The 18,122-nt window shown below is 40.9% G+C and overlaps 1 protein-coding gene and 1 non-coding gene across 2 annotated transcripts in view; both read right to left on the bottom strand.

Moving 5' to 3' along the window:
• The window catches only part of THBS4 (thrombospondin 4), a 49,570-nt gene that overhangs the window by 18,953 nt on the left and 12,495 nt on the right, over positions 1-18,122 (bottom strand). The window contains exons 3-9 of the mRNA XM_068535572.1: positions 13,057-13,304; positions 9,273-9,381; positions 8,800-8,882; positions 8,410-8,461; positions 7,987-8,189; positions 6,420-6,557; positions 4,721-4,789 (exon numbers count right to left, since the gene is read on the bottom strand). Of these exons, the coding sequence (XP_068391673.1) occupies positions 4,721-4,789; positions 6,420-6,557; positions 7,987-8,189; positions 8,410-8,461; positions 8,800-8,882; positions 9,273-9,381; positions 13,057-13,304 (902 nt within the window). The remainder of the gene's footprint in view (positions 1-4,720; positions 4,790-6,419; positions 6,558-7,986; positions 8,190-8,409; positions 8,462-8,799; positions 8,883-9,272; positions 9,382-13,056; positions 13,305-18,122) is intronic.
• Positions 4,439-4,511, bottom strand: TRNAD-GUC (transfer RNA aspartic acid (anticodon GUC)). The gene has a single exon. It is a non-coding gene; the product is annotated as a tRNA-Asp (tRNA).

Below are 18,122 nucleotides of genomic sequence, written 5' to 3'. Positions count from 1 at the left end.
TAACACACAAGGGAACTCCCATAATGTTAACAGCTGATTTCTCAGCAGAAATCCTACAAGCCAGAAGACAGTGGCATTATATACTTACAGTGATGAAAGGGAAGAACCTACAACCAAGATTACTCTACCCGGCAAGGATCTCATTCAGATTCGATGGAGAAATCAAAAGCTTTACAGACAAGCAAAAGCTAAGAGAATTCAGCACCACCAAACCAGCTTTACAACCAATGCTAAAGGAACTTCTCCAAGTGGGAAACACAAGAGAAGAAAAGGACCTACAAAAACAAACCCAAAACAATGAAGAAAATGGTAATAGGAACATATATATCGATAATTACCCTAAACGTGAATGGATTAAATGCTCCAACCAAAAGACACAGGCTTGCTGAATGGATACAAAAACAAGACCCATCTATATGCTGTCTACAAGAGACCCACTATAGACCTCGGGACACATTCAGACTGAAAGTGAGGGGATGGAAAAAGATATTCCATGCAAATGGAAATCAAAAGAAAGCTGGAGTAGCAATACTCATACCAGATAAAATAGACTTTAAAATAAAGAATGTTACAAGATACAAGGAAGGACACTACATAATGATCAGGGGATCAATCCAAGAAGAAGATATAACAATTATAAATATATGTGCACCCAACATAGGAGCACCTCAATACATAAGGCAACTGCTAACAGCTATAAAAGAGGAAATCAACAGTAACACAATAATAGTGGGGGACTTTAACACCTCCCTTACACCAATGGACAGATCATCCAAAATGAAAATAAATAAGGAAACAGAAGCTTTAAATGACACAATAGACCAGATAGATTTAATTGATATTAATAGGACATTCCATCCAAAAACAGCAGATTACACTTTCTTCTCAAGTGCACACGGAAGATTCTCCAGGATAGATAACATCTTGGGTCACAAATCAAGCCTCAGTAAATTTAAGAAAATTGAAATTATATCAAACATCTTTTGTGACAACAACGCTATGAGATTAGAAATCAATTACAGGGAAAAAAACGTAAAAAACACAAACACATGGAGGCTAAACAATACGTTACTAAATAACCAAGAGATCACTGAAGAAATCAAAGAGGAAATCAAAAAATACCTAGAGACAAATGACAATGAAAACACGATGATTCAAAACCTATGGGATGCAGCAAAAGCAGTTCTAAGAGGGAAGTTGATAGCTATACAAGCCTACCTCAAGAAACAAGAAAAATCTCAAATAAACAATCTAACCTTACACCTAAGGGAACTAGAGAAAGAAGAACAAACAAAACCTAAAGTTAGCAGAAGGAAAGAAATCATAAAAATCAGAGCAGAAATAAATGAAATAGAAACAAAGAAAACAATAGCAAAGATCAATAAAACTAAAAGCTGGTTCTTTGAGAAGATAAACAAAATTGATAAACCATTAGCCAGACTCATCAAGAAAAAGAGGGAGAGGACTCAAATCAATAAAATTAGAAATGAAAAAGGAGAAGTTACAACAGACACCGCAGAAATACAAAGCATCCTAAGAGACGACTACAAGCAACTGTATGCCAATAAAATGGACAACCTGGAAGAAATGGACAAATTCTTAGAAACGTATAACCTTCCAAGACTGACCCAGGAAGAAATAGAAAATATGAACAGACCAATCACAAGTAATGAAATTGAAACTGTGATTAAAAATCTTCCAACAAACAAAAGTCCAGGACCAGATGGCTTCACAGGTGAATTCCAACAAACATTTAGAGAAAAGCTAACACCCATCCTTCTCAAACTCTTCCAAAAAATTGCGGATGAAGGAACACTCCCAAACTCATTCTATGAGACTACCCTCACTCTGATACCAAAACCAGACAACAATACTACAGAAAAAGAAAATTACAGACCAGTATCACTGATGAATATAGATGCAAAAACCCTCAACAAAATACTAGCAAACAGAATCCAACAACACTTTAAAAGGATCATACACCATGACCAAGTGGGATTTATCCCAGGGATGCAAGGTTTCTTCAATATACACAAATCAATCAATGTGATACACCATATTAACAAATTGAAGAATAAAAACCATATGATCATCTTAATAGATGCAGAAAAAGCTTTTGACAAAATTCAACACCCGTTTATGATAAAAACTCTCCAGAAAGTGGGCATAGAGGGAACCTACCTCAACATAATAAAGGCCATATATGACAAACCCACAGCAAACATCATTCTCAATGGTGAAAAACTGAAAGCATTTCCTCTAAGATCAGGAATGAGACAAGGATGTCCACTCCCGCCACTATTATTCAACATAGTTTTGGAAGTCCTAGCCACAGCAATCAGAGAAGAAAAAGAAATAAAAGGAATACAAATTAGAAAAGAAGAAGTAAAACTGTCACTGTTTGCAGATGACATGATACTATACATAGAGAATCCTAAAGATGCCACCAGAAAACTACTAGAGCTAATCAATGAATTTGGTAAAGTTGCAGGATACAAAATTAATGCACAGAAATCTCTTGCATTCCTATACACTAAAGATGAAAAATCTGAAAGAGAAATTAAGGAAACACTCCCATTTACCATTGCAACAAAAAGAATAAAATACCTAGGAATAAACCTACCTAGGGAGACAAAAGACCTGTATGCAGAAAACTATAAGACACTGAAGAAAGAAATTAAAGATGATACCAACAGATGGAGAGATATACCATGTTCTTGTATTGGAAGAATCGATATTGTGAAAATGACTATACTACCCAAAGCAATCTACAGATTCAATACAATCCCTATCAAATTACCAATGGCCTTTTTTACAGAACTAGAACAAAAAATCTTAAAATTTGTATGGAGACACAAAAGACCCCGAATAGGCAAAGCAGTCTTGAGGGGAAAAAACGGAGCTGGAAGAATCAGGCTCCCAGACTTCAGAATATACTACAGAGCTACAGTATTCAAGACAATATGGTACTGGCACATAAACAGAAATACAGATCAATGGAATAGGATAGAAAGCCCAGAGATAAACCCATGCACCTATGGTCAACTAATCTATGACAAAGGAGGCAAGGATATATAATGGAGAAAAGACTGTCTCTTCAATAAGTGGTGCTGGGAGAACTGGACAGCTACATGTAAAAGAATGAAATTAGAACACTCCCTAACACCATACACAAAAATAAACTCAAAATTGATCAGAGACCTAAATGTAAGACCAGACACTATAAAACTCTTAGAGGAGAACATAGGAAGAACACTCTTTGACATAAATCACAGCAAGATCTTTTTTGATCCACCTCCTAGAGAAATGGAAATATAAACAAAAATAAACAAATGGGACCTAATGAAACTTCAAAGCTTTTGCACAGCAAAGGAAACCATAAACAAGACTAAAAGACAACCCTTAGAATGGGAGAAAATATTTGCAAACGAATCAACGGACAAAGGATTAATCTCCAAAATATATAAACAGCTCATGCAGCTCAATTAAAAAAAAAAAAAAACAACTCAATTCAAAAATGGGCAGAAGACCTAAATAGACATTTCTCCAAAGAAGACATACAGATGGCCAAGAAGCACATGAAAAGCTGCTCAACATCACTAATTATTAGAGAAGTGCAAATCAAAACTACAATGAGGTATCACCTCACACCAGTTAGAATGGGCATCATCAGAAAATCTACAAACAAATGCTGGAGAGGGTGGGGAGAAAAGGGAACCCTATTGCACTATTGGTGGGAATGTAAATTGATACAGCCACTATGGAGAACAGTATGGAGGTTCCTTACAAAACTAAAAATAGAATTACCATATGATCCAGCAATCCCACTACTGGGCATATACCCTGAGAAAAGCATAATTCAAAAAGACACATGTACCCCAATGTTCATTGCAGCACTATTTACAATAGCCAGGTCATGGAAGCAACCTAAATGCCCATCGACAGATGAATGGATAAAGAAAATGTGGCACATATATACAATGGAATATTACTCAGCCATAAAAAGGAATGAAATTGGGTCATTTGTTGAGACGTAGCTGGATCTAGAGACCGTCATACAGAGTGAAGTAAGTCAGAAAGAGAAAAACAAATATCGTATATTAACGTGTATATGTGGAACCTAGAAAAATGGTACAGATGAACCGGTTTGCAGGGCAGAAATAGAGACACAGATGTAGAGAAAAAACGTATGGACACCAAGCGGGGAAAGCGGCGGGGGGGTGGGGGTGGGATGAATTGGGAGATTGGGGTTGACATGTATACACTGATGTGTATAAAATTGATGACTAATAAGGACCTGCTGTATATATATATATATAAAAAAACAAAACCCAACACTGCAACTTTGAGAGAAGATAAAGAACAAATTTGGCATTTATAAAATTATTATTATTATTATTTTTTTTTTGGCCACACCACACAGCTTGCGGCATCTTAGTTCCCCGACCAGGGATTGAACCCGAGCCCTCGTCAGTGACAGTGCAGTGTCCTAACCACTGGACCACCAGGGAATTCCCATATAAAATCATTCTTATATAGAAAATTACTTATAAATTACTCTTACATTAAAAACTGTTTTTCAGCACAAACTTTTATCCTCACTTGCAAATCAAATATGTTATGCCCATATGTTCTCCATGTGTTTTAGGGTTATGATTTGCGTACACATACTTGTTTTAGTAACTGGTCTTCGATAACAAGAGCCATGAAAAATACTCACCAAAGTGTTAACACAGATAGAATTGAGAACACACGCTCCATTTCGACACTCATCAATGTCAGTGCAGATCTAGTGCAGAGAAGTTTAAAGGGACACTGTTTAAGTAGAAAGACAAATACATTTTGCTTTGTTTTGACATCTTTGTGTGAAGCGAGGACATGGAATTTCAGGTAGGCTGGTGATCAGAGTATATCCTTAGTGGCCCTGCTTTTGCTTGAGGGTGTCCCACTTGCCCTGAGTTTTGCAGTCTCTTCACAAAGTGATATTAGCCAGGGTCCTGGGGATTTTACTGCTCTAGGGCTGGTTTTTATGTCAATTTTGGGGCTTCTGTTTCCGCATTCTATGTGTAACATAGGTTCGGAGCTCATGACTATATGTCTTACAAGCTTGGAGCCTTGACTTGTTGTGGGCAACTGTCATTTCTGTCAACCGTGTCCCAAAGCTGACATCAAGCTTCCTGTTGATTTTGGGGGGCTAAGAAAGTTTTCTCATCTCCTTGTAATGAGTAGGGTAGCTCTCTAAGGCTTCCGGCTTTCTTCAGGGGTATTAGGTCTTTCTAAAGGTTCAAGACTACATCTGCTATACCCACATAGTGCTTGAACCCCAGTTTCCCACTTGGAGGACCTAAAACCATCTCCCACCTCCCATGAGCTGCTGTGACATCAGTTTCCACCCACAGCTCTGACTTTGAGTTCCCTCTTTGTTTCTCGAACCTGCACATTTCCTTTTATTTCTTTTGATATTGGTCATGCATTAAAATTTGTTGTTTAATTTTAGCAAGTTGGCTCCCTTTGACTTGAGTTCATTCTACCATATTCTGGAAATCCACTGCAAGGGCTCCTTCCTAGCTTACATAAAGCACCTTCTGTTTCTTCTTGTCTATTTTCCTTAGTTTAGTCTTGGCGATTCTGTCTTTAGAGAAGAGGAAGAAAAACTTAGGTCATTACTCCAATGGCTTCTTGTCATTCCTGTGTGTCGAGCTTGGCTCCTTTTTCTAGTCTAAAAAATGATGCCCTCTAGAATCCTTTGATAGGCTGCTAGGAAATAATGAACCTCTGCCCTTCTTTAAAGCTAGTAATTTCCCTAAAGTGGTAAAATATATTTATAGACCAACCATTTTTAAGGGCTGAAAACATCAAAAAGAATTTCACGGTCAGTCAGTTAAATAATGGCCAGGATATAGTAGAACATTTGGAAATAAACGGAGACTGTCACAAAGTGCTTGAGTGCTTTACAGCAATTTACGGCTTATATAAGAAGAAAGGCAGGTTTCCTCAGGGGATTATTTCTACTCTTGAAATCCTCTCATCTCTAAAACAGCTTCTGATCAGCAACGATGACTCTATGAAAGTGATCTAATTTTTCAAAGCTTTTATTTGTTTCCCCAGTTCTTAAGTTATTTGGTGGGACAAAATGTTCAAAGACTACCAACAAAATAAGGCTGAATCATGCCACATATCCAGGATTACCCCCTTCACTGCTTTCCTAGTGCTACTCGATTATCCCAGTTGACTAGCTTCCTCCTCACTAGCCTTGATGAAATGAGTTGGAAAACTTCCCAATGTACCCGCAGTGCATGAGGACATTCCGCACACCCTTGGCCGCTCAGGGAGGTAAAGGGTTATATGGAAAGAGGTGGGAACCAACCAAAGGCTTTCTGTTGGTAATTAGAGATTAAAAGGCCACAACTTCAGCCCACCTGCTTGTTTGTCTTGGCAAAATTGATCCCAACACCCTGCACCATGGGCCCTGTGAAGCCCACCGGGCAGGCGTCACATCTGAAGCCAGGAACCAAGTTCACACAGCGCACGCCTGGGTAGCAGGGATGGTATTTGCACTAGAGAGAAAGAAAAATTCACTCTTTAGCCACTTGGAGAAAACACTCTCAAACTTCCATTCATCTATTTGCACAGATTTGGGGATTCATTTAACTACCCATTTTTTGGTGCTCGACATGATCAAAGGCAATAAAGGCTTCCAATTTCATAGTTACTCACAGAATCCCTGACCCACACGGTCTGGAGGTTTCCTTGTAGTGGGCTTTTGCTATATTATAGAATCACGCACAGCCGAGTGGAAAGAGTCCTTAATGTTAACCAGTCTACCTCCCAGTGCAAATTCCCTGATATTCTAACTTGGAGTTTTAAAACCTCTGTGAGAGGACAGTGCTCCTGGACCGCCTGTCAGCTGGCTATTAGTTGAGTCCAAAGGAACCAACTACTCAAACAAAAAGACCTTGAGAAGACAAAGCCAGGGCAGTTGTTTCTTGAGTAAGATGTGATTCATCAGGGTCTGTGCCTGCCTTTGTGCCCTACCAAGTCCATGACTGTTCCTAGGCTCTCACAGTCTAGGAGGTTCATTCTGATTTTGTTTTGTTTTGTTTTGTTTTGAACCAGTCCAACTAATGTAAAAAACATGACTACTTCCTGCCCTTTCAAAAGGAGGAAAATTCCAGCTTACAGATAAAAACCAGATGCAGTTCTGTGAAACATGTGCAGATGTTCTTCCAGTGGAGGGATGACTAGAGACCATCTTAATTGCTTACTACCTGGGGAGGTAATCAGCGACCACAAGCCTGCAGGATCCATGTGTGTGAAAGCTCCTTCCAGCCTTCCTCTGGCCTGATGGGAGGGCAAAGGCACATTCTGGGGGCAGCCTTGCTACCCACTGTGAACACTGTTTTGGGACTGGACCAGTGACTGGCTAACCATGGTCCTTCAGAGGCTTTGCCAGCTGGCCAAACAGCCCGTATTTGCTGTATGTCTTTCTGGCTCCATCTCTGGGCACTTTTGGTTACTCCCAGATTATGGGGCCTCTTCAAAAGGTCTTATTGGTTTGAGATTCCTGTCTGCTCCTCTGTTTTAAGAAGCCTGAAGCAATCAGTTGCAACCCCTGAAATATACCCTTACCCAGATCTTTCCCCTCCCACGTTTGCAAATGTGTGGAAAAATCACAATTGTCACAGAGACTGCTTAAGAGAAAGAATCAATGTTAGAGTTGAAGGCTGAAATCTCAGCATTGTAGCAACACAAACCGGAAGAGTGGGAACCACGGAGGGGAGATGTAATGATCACAGCCACAACTATGCATCATGCCTCCTCCTTCCCATCATCACAGATCTCTAAGGATTCCTGAGGGAGTAGTTTTTATGTAGCCTGGAGGACAACCCAAGTCGTCCCTTAGTCATCAACATGGCTTCTTTTTCCATAAGCTGTCGGGTGTACAAGATACTGAGGGAGCCCCATCCTATCTAGTTGAACTTTTACCTCATCAACGTCAGAACAGGTGATCCCATTTCCTGTGTAGCCCTCGGGGCAGGGCCCACAATGAAAGCCATCTCTGGTGTTGGTACATCGGACGCCATGGAAACACGGGTTGGAATTGCACCGGCGCACTGGGGGTGTCGGGGATGCTGGGAGCACGGGGGGCACCACAGTGTTGGGGGTTGGAGACTGAAAGCTGAGAGGACCTAGAGGAAAACCATCATCCACAGGCTTATAAACCACCAAGAAAACAGAGCTGATACAGAATCAAGTTTAGTTTCCCAGTGAACTTCTTTTCCCTTCCCTCCGCCTCTGTGCCAAACCTCCAAAAATCAGCGCCAGTGGAGCCTCACCCACCCAGGCCCGTCATCAGTCGGCATTTGCTGGTCCAACTCAGAATGCACCAGTTACTAGAAAAGCACTTACCGCAAGCCTGGCATTCAGCTATGGTGTTTCGCAAAAATGATGTTTCCTTGACCTTTAGAAATGGGAAGGGAAAAAAAAAAAAAGATGGAAAAGGAGTGCCTGATGTATAATCCAGGAGTGAAAGAATCCATGAGTAGCAAACTACTAAGCAGTACTTAAAGGAGTGTTAAAGGAGCTCTTGGTAGTTCCCACTCTGCATGGAGCCCTGGTGTGTTTATCACAAGCTGGTCCCCCATTTTCAGAGCCCCAGGGCAGCGGGCTGCACGGGGCCACTTGGGGTCAGGCTCCAGGTCCCCTCCCTGCCTCTGCAGGCCTGCAGCTCCATTAACTCCAACAAAGAGCTTCTCTGATAAGACTGGGCCTTCTCTGATGGTATGTCCTACTTGTTACCTGCTGTCTCAGAAGATCCTTCACCTCTCCCAGTAGCTGGTTTAGTTGTGACATCTGCCCCAAGAACTGCCGATTGAAGTCTCCTGCAGGAATAGCAGAAGGTAAGGAGCATTCAGTCAGTGACAGCTATTTCTACAGTGACTCAAAAACAAATGATTTCCCAGAGATCATCAAGACAAAGAACCTAAGATACAGGAATTTAATTTGGGGTAAAATTCATTTAATTCATCTAAAACATAATGATAATGATGCCACTGGGCTGGTTACTCCAAATTCCTATGAATTATACCAATAAAAGTGCAATGAAAATATTCCTTGCCCTGGACTTTGGCACAAGAGCCTCATCTCTGTAGGTACATGATCCTGTAGGGCTGCTCTGCCGACAGCCCACCTTTCTGGGATGGGACCCAGTCCAGCCGGGGGCCTGGGGGTTTGTGTTGATGGAGGCGTGCAAACTGCCCAAGAGCCCACACCTGTGCTTGTGGCGGCCAGCGGCTCGCTCTGCTGCAGGAAGCAGTCTTGCAGGCTGGCCACCTGGAACAGCGAGCCTCTCACCGCCAACTTCAGCTCTTCCAAGGAGTCCTGGAAGAAATCGGATTCATACCACACATTGCTGATGTCATTCAAAAGCCAATGAGCTTGCAGATGCACACAATTTTCATCACAGAGTAGGCCTGAATACTTGGACTCTGACACTTTACATAATTTTGTGGTTTTGCATTTTTTCCTGAAGCCTGCCAGCCCTATCCTTTTGACTGAAGCAAATATGGAAGAAACCAGTAGCTTAGGAGAGTGCTGGCATCCAGCGTGGTCTGAGAGTTCATGAAGGTGACTCGGAGAAGAGAAAAGGCAGTTTTCCTTTGTGGTAAACAAGCTCTTTTGTGGCAGAAGCCTCTTAAGAGTTGTCTGTTTATGGAGTTTAGACTGTAATGAATAAGACATTGACCCCAATTTTAAACACTATTGTTTTTAGGGTGTCTTGGAGCCAGGTTTTAGCAAAGTCTCTGGTTTCCTTGGACTATGAGGATGAATAAACCGTATATTCTTTTTCTTTCTTTTTTATTGGGGTATAGTTGCTTTACAATGTTGTGTTAGTTTCTGCTGTACAGCAAAGTGAATCAGCTATATGTATACATATATCCCCTCTGTTTTGGATTTCCTTCCCATTTAGGTCACCACAGAGCACTGAGTAGAGTTCCCTGTGCTATACAGTAGGTTCTCATTAGTTATCTATTTTATACATATTAGTGTATATATGTCAATCCCAATCTCCCAATTCATCCCCCCCCCCCGCCTTTCCCCTCTTGGTGTCCATACGTTTGTTCTCTACATCTGTGTCTATTTCTGCCTTGCAAACAGGTTCATCTGTACCATTTTTCTAGATTCCACATATATATGTTAATATAGGATATTTGTTTTTCTCTTTCTGACTTACTTCATTCTGTATGACACTCTCTAGGTCCATCCAAGTCTCTACAAATGACCCAATTACATTCCTTTTTATGGCTGAGTAATATTCCATTGTATATACGTACCACATATTCTTTATCCGTTCCTCTGTTGATGGACATTTAGGTTGCTTCCATGACCTGGCTATTGTAAATAGTGCTGCAATAAATACTGGGGTTCATGTGTCTTTTTGAATTATGGTTTTCTCAGGGTATATGCCCAGTAGTGGGATTGCTGGGTCATAGGGTAGTTCTATTTTTAGTTTTTTAAGGAACCTCCATACTGTTCTCCATAGTGGCTGTACCAATTTACATTCCCACCAACAGTACAAGAGGGTTCCCTTTTCTCCACACCCACTCCAGCATTTATTATTTGTAGACCTTTTGATGATGGCCATTCTGACCGGTGTGAGGCGATACCTCATTGTGGTTTTGATTTGCATTTCTCTAATAATTAGTGATATTAAACTGTATATTCTGTGATGTATATTTTCATATATTTTCACATTACTGGTTTATATCCATCATTCATTGTTAGTCATAGTCAATTTCCTCATCCCTTAATTTTGTAGCTTTTACTGTACACACTACTTTATATATGTATGATAGAAAATGTTTATGTTAACTGGCAACATAAAGTCATCATTCTTATTTAGAAATGAGCATGCTAAGGATTTTCAGAGGGACTCTGCTTTTTCAGTTAGCTAAGTTAAGATGTATGCAACATGTGCTACATAACAGGTATTTTGTTGGAATCAGACCATAAGCTCTATGGAGGCAGAGCCATGACTGTTTGGTCTAATGCCTAGAATGTGCCTACTGACTGACTAATTGACTGACTGACTGACTGACTGAGAAGGTGACTATGAAGACAGAGCACTGTGGTCCTTGTTGATAGTCTAAGGAGGTAGAACTTTTGGACAAAATTCCAAAAAATTCCATCTATTTCTGATGACCTTGGTTTTTAGAAATGGACTTATTTGGTGGTGGAGACTAATTTCTGAAATGTCAGTGACACAATTTCTGACTGTCATTCTGACTATTTGGGCTACTCTGGGGATTCAGAAATAAAGTTTGGCATATCTCTCCATTAATTTTTTTCTCTCTCTATAAACCTACACTAAATATATATACAACTCTTTCTCCCTCTCTCTAAACTTGGATTTTAGCTTTCTTGAAACTTCTGCTTGAAAATGCTTCCTATGTTTCAAGCACAAATTCTAGTATCTGATTCATAGTGTTTACATTATTATCTAAAACTTCTCAGCATTCCTAGTTACAATGGAAATTACTGTTTACACCCTGCTTCTTTACACAAAGGGCTCAGAATAACTTGCTAAAAGCACATATAATTTAGTTAAAACATATAATAATGAAATAGAAGTGGAAAATAGTGATTGCAATATATAAAACAACAATATGGGCCACAGTGGATGAACGTAGTTATTGATTTTGGGATTGACTTCTGTATCAGATGAAATTCTGGAATGATGAGCAGTTACAGTAATAATTGGAAAAGACAAAGAATACTAGTTATTTATAGGAAACAAAGTATTTCCTAGCACAAATTTTTTTTAAATAAGTTATTTATTTTTTATATTTATTTTTGGCTGCATTGGGTCTTCGTTGTTGCACACGGGCTTTTCTCTAGTTGCGGCAAGCAGGGGCTACTCTTCGTTGTGGTGCACGGGCTTTTCACTGTGGTGGCTTCTCTTGTTGTGGAGCACGGGCTCTAGGAGCACGGGCTTCAGTGGTTGTGGCACGTGGGCTCAGTAGTTGTGGCACATGGGATCTTCCCGGGCCAGGGCTCGAACCCATGTCTCCTGCATTGGCAGGCGGATTCTTAACCACTGCGCCACCAGGGAAGTCCCCCTAGTGCAAAATTCTAAGAGAAACATATGTGGCAATTTCTACAGTAGGTGCAATGATATGATGAAAAAAAATACCATCAACAGGGCATAAAACGGAAGACAGAAGTGATGTGATTTGTAAGGCCTCATGGAATTAAGTTGGCCATAAGGGTCTTTTTGTTAGGGATGCTCTAGTGAGGCCTGTGAAAAATGTTGTTCCTGGTGCTTGGCAATTTCCAATCATTCTTTTTTACTTTCATTAAAAATATAATAACAGGGGCTTCCCTGGTGGCGCAGTGGTTAAGAATCCGCCTGCCAATGCAGGGGACACGGGTTCGAGCCCTGGTCTGGGAAGATCCCACATGCCGCGGAGCAACTGGGCCCGTGAGCCACAATTACTGAGCCTGCGCGTCTGGAGCCTGTGCTCCGCAACAAGAGAGGCCGCGATAGTGAGAGGCCCGCGCACCGCGATGAAGAGTGGTCCCCGCTTGCCGCCAACTAGAGAAAGCCCTCGCACAGAAACGAAGACCCAACACAGCCATAAATAAATTAAAAAAAAATATATATATATAATAACATTATAGAAAGATTACAAGTAGATCATCCTATTGCCCTAAGATAGTTTAAAAATTTTTGCTATTCTTTTTGCTATTCCTTTCCTGCTTTACAATTATATCCCCAAAGTCTCCACTTATCATCTAAAAGAGCAGCTCTCAATTTTGACTTCACGTTAGAATCAGTATTTTAAAAAATACTGATGCCGAGGCACCACCGCTATAGATTCTGATGTAACTTGTCTGGAGGGTGGGCCCTCTAGCAGTCAGTTTTTCAGTTCCACAGGTGTTTCTAACATGCAGCCAAAATTAGACCCACTCTTGACCTCAGCCCACTCTTCTGCATTCAGCAGAAGCTTCAGAAACTCATCTTTCCACTTTGGAGAATGATTTGTGGGTTCTTACCTGTGCCTTCCTCTGGAAAGTCCTCAATTCAACAGCCTCAGGACTCTGGGTGAGGCCAGAAAAGGCTCTGGGGAGATTGTGAATGGAATCCACTTGCGAGCAGTCCACGTAGAGCTCTACAGAGCCAGCTCCCCGGTGCAGATTGGTCAGTCTCAGGAGGACCCTGTGCCACCTGCCGTCGGCCAGCTGCAGGTTGTTGAAAACCACCAAATGAATCTTCCCATCATTCTTCAGGTAACGGAGGATGGCTAGAACCAAGCACGGGTCAGCGAATAATGAGATAAAGGGAAAGGGCGTGATTCTGTGCTGCACAGCCTCCAGGTGACAATGGCGAGGCTGGGTCACTGGAAAGACGCAAGTACGTCAGCACCATAAATTTTCAACATTTTGTGTGCCAGGCATTTTTCTAGGCACTGGCCACCACTCTGTTGCTGAGAATGTTTTGTGCTCATGAAGAGAGACAATAAGTAGTAAATTTGAAAATAAACAGTATAATTTCAGATAATGATGAGTACAGTGAGCAAGTAGAACCCATCAAAAGTCAAGTAACATCTAAGCTCCTGAAGGCATGAATTCATTAATTTGCAAACATTTACTGAGCGCTACTACAGGGCTGGGTGCTGCCCTTCGCTGCTGTAAACACTTAATTTCTCCTCACTGCAACCCTATGAAACTGGAATGACTACAGGTGAGGAAAGGGAAGCTCAGATAAGTGAAGGAACTTGCTCAAGGACACAGTAAGTGACAGGACTAGAATTTGAAACTGAGTGTGGTTTATTCCATGACTAAAAGAATGCTAGGCCTGGATAGGCCTTTGGAAGGACTTCACAGGAGATCCACTACCTTACACAAAAAGACATTCCCAGTATTATGTTGAGTGAAAAAAAGGTTATGAGTCAGTACAGGTTCATTCCGAAAAAACTATGTAGGTATGTACATAGACGTATATACAGAAAATTAGAAGGAAATATTAATACGGTCATTGCTGGGCGCTTGGATGATGTGTTTTTTTCCTTTTCTTCATTTTCATTGCCTGATTTTTCTACAAGAAACACACATTACTTATGTAATACAAAAAAGTAAAAGAAATAATGAATTCCACATATAAACCCAGAGTGTGCTACAGTCGGTCTGTATGATTCATAACAAGTAACTGGGACCATCTTTCCTCAGATACCTCTTCTGTGAAGTGTAAATGCCAACTTGGTGCTGCCCCATGGAGTAGCCAGCCAGGAATATCTGTTTATGTTGCAATATTGCCAGAAAAAATAATCCCTACTATGAAATTTTAAAGATGTTTTTGAAGACTTCCTCCAAACACATTAGACTTTCTAGGTTGACTTCCCCACCCTTCTAAACCCTGACTAGATTTGCTTTCCCATTTGACCATGGTTGGAGGGGGCCAGTTGGCATCAGGGTCTGTGGTGTAGAGAGATGCCCTGAGGAGTCAGGAGATCTTCTCTCGTGCCCATGTGGTCGCCGCCACTTGCTTACCGAGAGAGAAGAATTGGTAAGACCTGACAGAACAGACTGGCTAGAAGGCCTTTCTATGGCTGTAGTACATTACTACGTTTCCTGAAGCAAAGTATTGGTAAGATTTAAGTAAATGTGGTATGAGGAGAAAGAAAACAGACGTGAGTAGAAATTCTTGAGGTATTTTAAACATGGGATACAACAGAGTTTTTTTACCCCTTTATTTAATATTGTTGAGAATTTATAATAGTAATAGCATGGCTGGAAATTGGAGGCATAAGGTACACAAAAGAGGGGGAAAATGAACCCAAATATATGCACTAATTCAATATTTTAAGACGTCTATTTCTTTACTTTTTTGAATAGTTTTGCAAATCCCTGGCGTTTTTACAGGCCAGTGAAAACACCACTTGGACTACCAGACTTCAACCAGGTCATAGACACATATACTCAGGATCTCCTCATTTTCATTATGGCCACAACCTCTGTTCCTCATAGTAACAGTTTAAGAGGATACACAGAGCAGCTTAAAACAAATACCCTTGGTCTTTCTCCCCTGGGATTTCTGTGGGATTCAAAGGAAACATATTTTCATGGGCCTCTTGCCTGCTTTTAGCAGGCCTTCCAGGCCATGTGGGCCATGATTTATTTTCATAACTGAACCGCTAAGTTTAATTTTATAAATAGTACCTAGTGGAGTACGTTATATATAACAGGTACACATTAATGTTGTGAATATAAACTTCCAATGAATAATTAAGTGATTGCCTTGAAAGCTTTTCACATATAAATTTAAAAGTTTAGAGAGTAGCAATTTAACATCTATTGCAGGCAGCCAAACCTGCCATTGTGTTCATGCTGTCATTTAAGGGCACACTATACTTCTGCCTTGCTTTGTGTTGCAGTGCAGCACTGAAATGACAAATTCCTCATGCTTCTAGATCTTGTGACAAGAGCAAGAGGAAAAAAAGGAAAAGAAGAATTATGGAAACTTCCATCTTCACAAGGTCTGTTAGCAGAAAATTGTCAAGTGCTTTGACATTTACCATTCTTCATACTTGATCCAATAATTTTCATTTTGCTTATGGCTTCCATTTTTTCATTTTTCTTTTTTATTGCAAACTCCTTACTTCAGTGCTTCTATACTTATTTTATCTTCAGAGCAGTAAGACTACCCCAGAGGGTCGACAGGCACCTGCTCAGAAAACTCAGCATTTTCCCATCAGTCACAATGAGTCTAGAAACAGCCTCAACAACCCAGGAGCCTGCGGCCTGGGAGATTCCCTGACCTTCTCCAGAAGCAGCACCACTGGAGGGGAGAGAGCAGACATGGTTCCCTTCCTCTCTCTGGTCCCCCTTTCCCAGTGCTCACCTTGCCCAATCTTAGCCCAACATATACACAGAGCAGAGGGGAGCAAAACAGAGGGGAAAATACAAGTGGGCCAGTAAGACATCACTTCTGCCTCCAGAAGGAGTGAAAAGTCAGGCCTGGAAGCCGGAAGGAGCAGTCTTCTCCTGGCTCCAGCCCACTTCTGCCCCTTAGCACCCCAGGGAGCAACGCACTCAGGAAAACCGTCACTGGGTACAGCTCTGCTTCTTCAGCTGAGGCACATTCCATTCTCTTGCTTGCTTCTCACTGAAACAAGTTTGCTTGGAGATTTCAGCCTTGTTTTCTCTCAGGGCGACTACCAAGAACTCCTCTGATTAGAACTGAAGGCTGCAGGTCTTCAAACGGTGTTTCTGCCTCTACCTTGTTCTATCTCTGGGTTTCTCTGCCAGATTCCTTACTTACTTTCCTGCTGAGGGTCTCTTTCTATGCAGTTTTTCTGGACTGAAAGCTTGAGATTCTTACAGGACTGTTTTGACCAAATGATTGCCTTTTCAATGCAACACACAAGCGAGCCAATGGAATCATTCACTAGCTCCCTAGCGGTCCCTAATTAATGTGTAACTTATCCCAGGACTGGCCCAACCTTCCTGCCACCTTCCATTCTGCTGATCACCAGCCAAGCTGAACGACCAGTTCTAACAACCCATTTTCACCCCTCTCTAGCTTTCTCCAGCCTCCCTCATCCTTTTCTTTCTGTGCGAATGTTCTCTTCTCCACTCCTCTCCTTCCTGCTCCATCATTACTACAAATCTGAAGCCAAGATCCAGCTCAAATGCACCAGACTCCCTCTAGTCTTCCATCTTCCCCATGGTTGGAAGTTACTGCCTCATTCATCTTCCCTAACACTTTCTCGGTGCTTTGCTAGGTATACTTTTTCAGGACTCAGGTTCCAGTCATGGCTCGGATATTAAATCCCTATGTGACCCTGGGCCTGAAGTGTCCACTTCTTAAACTATTAAAAGGAGTCAATAAAAGCTGTCCTTCTTATTTCATTTTGTTTTCAGTGGTGGTCAAATAAGAAAATGCAAAAATATAAGCTGCTATACAAACGTAGGTACTAGTATATTTGTTTATTTCTCATCTTCTCTACTAAAGCATAACTAAAGCATAACTAAAGTCTTCTCTCTAAGCATAAACTCTTGGGACAAGCAGTCTATTTCTTACTAATTTTCCCATACACCACAGCATCTGAGAACACCAAATACAACTATCTGTTGAATGAAAAAATAGATAAAATAGAGTATTCATGTATCTACTCTGATTTTTTTTAATCCACAATCTTTTTAAAAATGTGGGGAGCAGTTTCTATTAGTTTACTTACATAAATCTTTTCCTTCTAAACGTAGCATCTTTGTGTACTTGAGAGTTTGGAGCCTCATTTTATGGCTGCATTTCCATGTCTGGGCACCAGCCTGACAGAGGAGTCACGCAGCCTGGCCTGATTAAAACCATCTCAGTGACTGGCGGGGGATGAAGATGAAGAAGCAAACCCAAGCAATGAAGATTTGAAATATTGCTATCTTGGGAAAAGTTTCAAAAGGTGCTTTTTGAAAAGTGGACGGACTTGGTAGTCAAAAATATTATGATGTGTTGAATATCAAAGCTACGAAGCAGGCTGCCAGCTTTAAAGAACTGGAAATGATAATATTTTGTCTGCTTGGGCAAAGAAATTCAGAGTGACCTGGCCTGCAGGCAGCAAACTCAGCAAGGTATTTCGGGGCTTTCTGCTTTGCTTGGCAAATGGCTTTGCTCTTTGGCCCTTTTAAATATATGATGAAAGTAATTGCTGTCAACCTTTCCTCTTCTTCTCCAAATAACTGTACATTAAAAAAAGACTTCTTGCCATTAATGTCTCTTGTGACGGATATTCTTGTTTGCCTTGACTCATTTATCTTTACGCCCTATACGCTAAGGTCTTTGTAACTTTAGTGCTTTGGAAATACATAAAAGGTAAATCATCAAACTGCTTTTCCTAAAAGTACTCTGGGTGACTCCCAGGTGTGATAAATGCAGTATGTGTGTTTTGAAATTTTTTTGTAGCAGTTTAAACCAATGTAAAGCTTACAGAATACACACACACACACACACACACACACACACACACACACACACACGGAGCAAAGAAACATCCAGTGAAAGGAAGCACAGCAGTTATATTGAACATCTGCAAAAGGCTTTATATTTTGCTAAGTTATGAGGCATC

This window comes from Eschrichtius robustus, chromosome 2 (assembly GCF_028021215.1).
Source record: "Eschrichtius robustus isolate mEscRob2 chromosome 2, mEscRob2.pri, whole genome shotgun sequence".
Taxonomy (NCBI): Eukaryota; Metazoa; Chordata; class Mammalia; order Artiodactyla; family Eschrichtiidae; genus Eschrichtius; species Eschrichtius robustus.
Note: the sequence above shows the minus strand (reverse complement) of the source record. Positions and strands in the feature narration are given on the sequence as shown.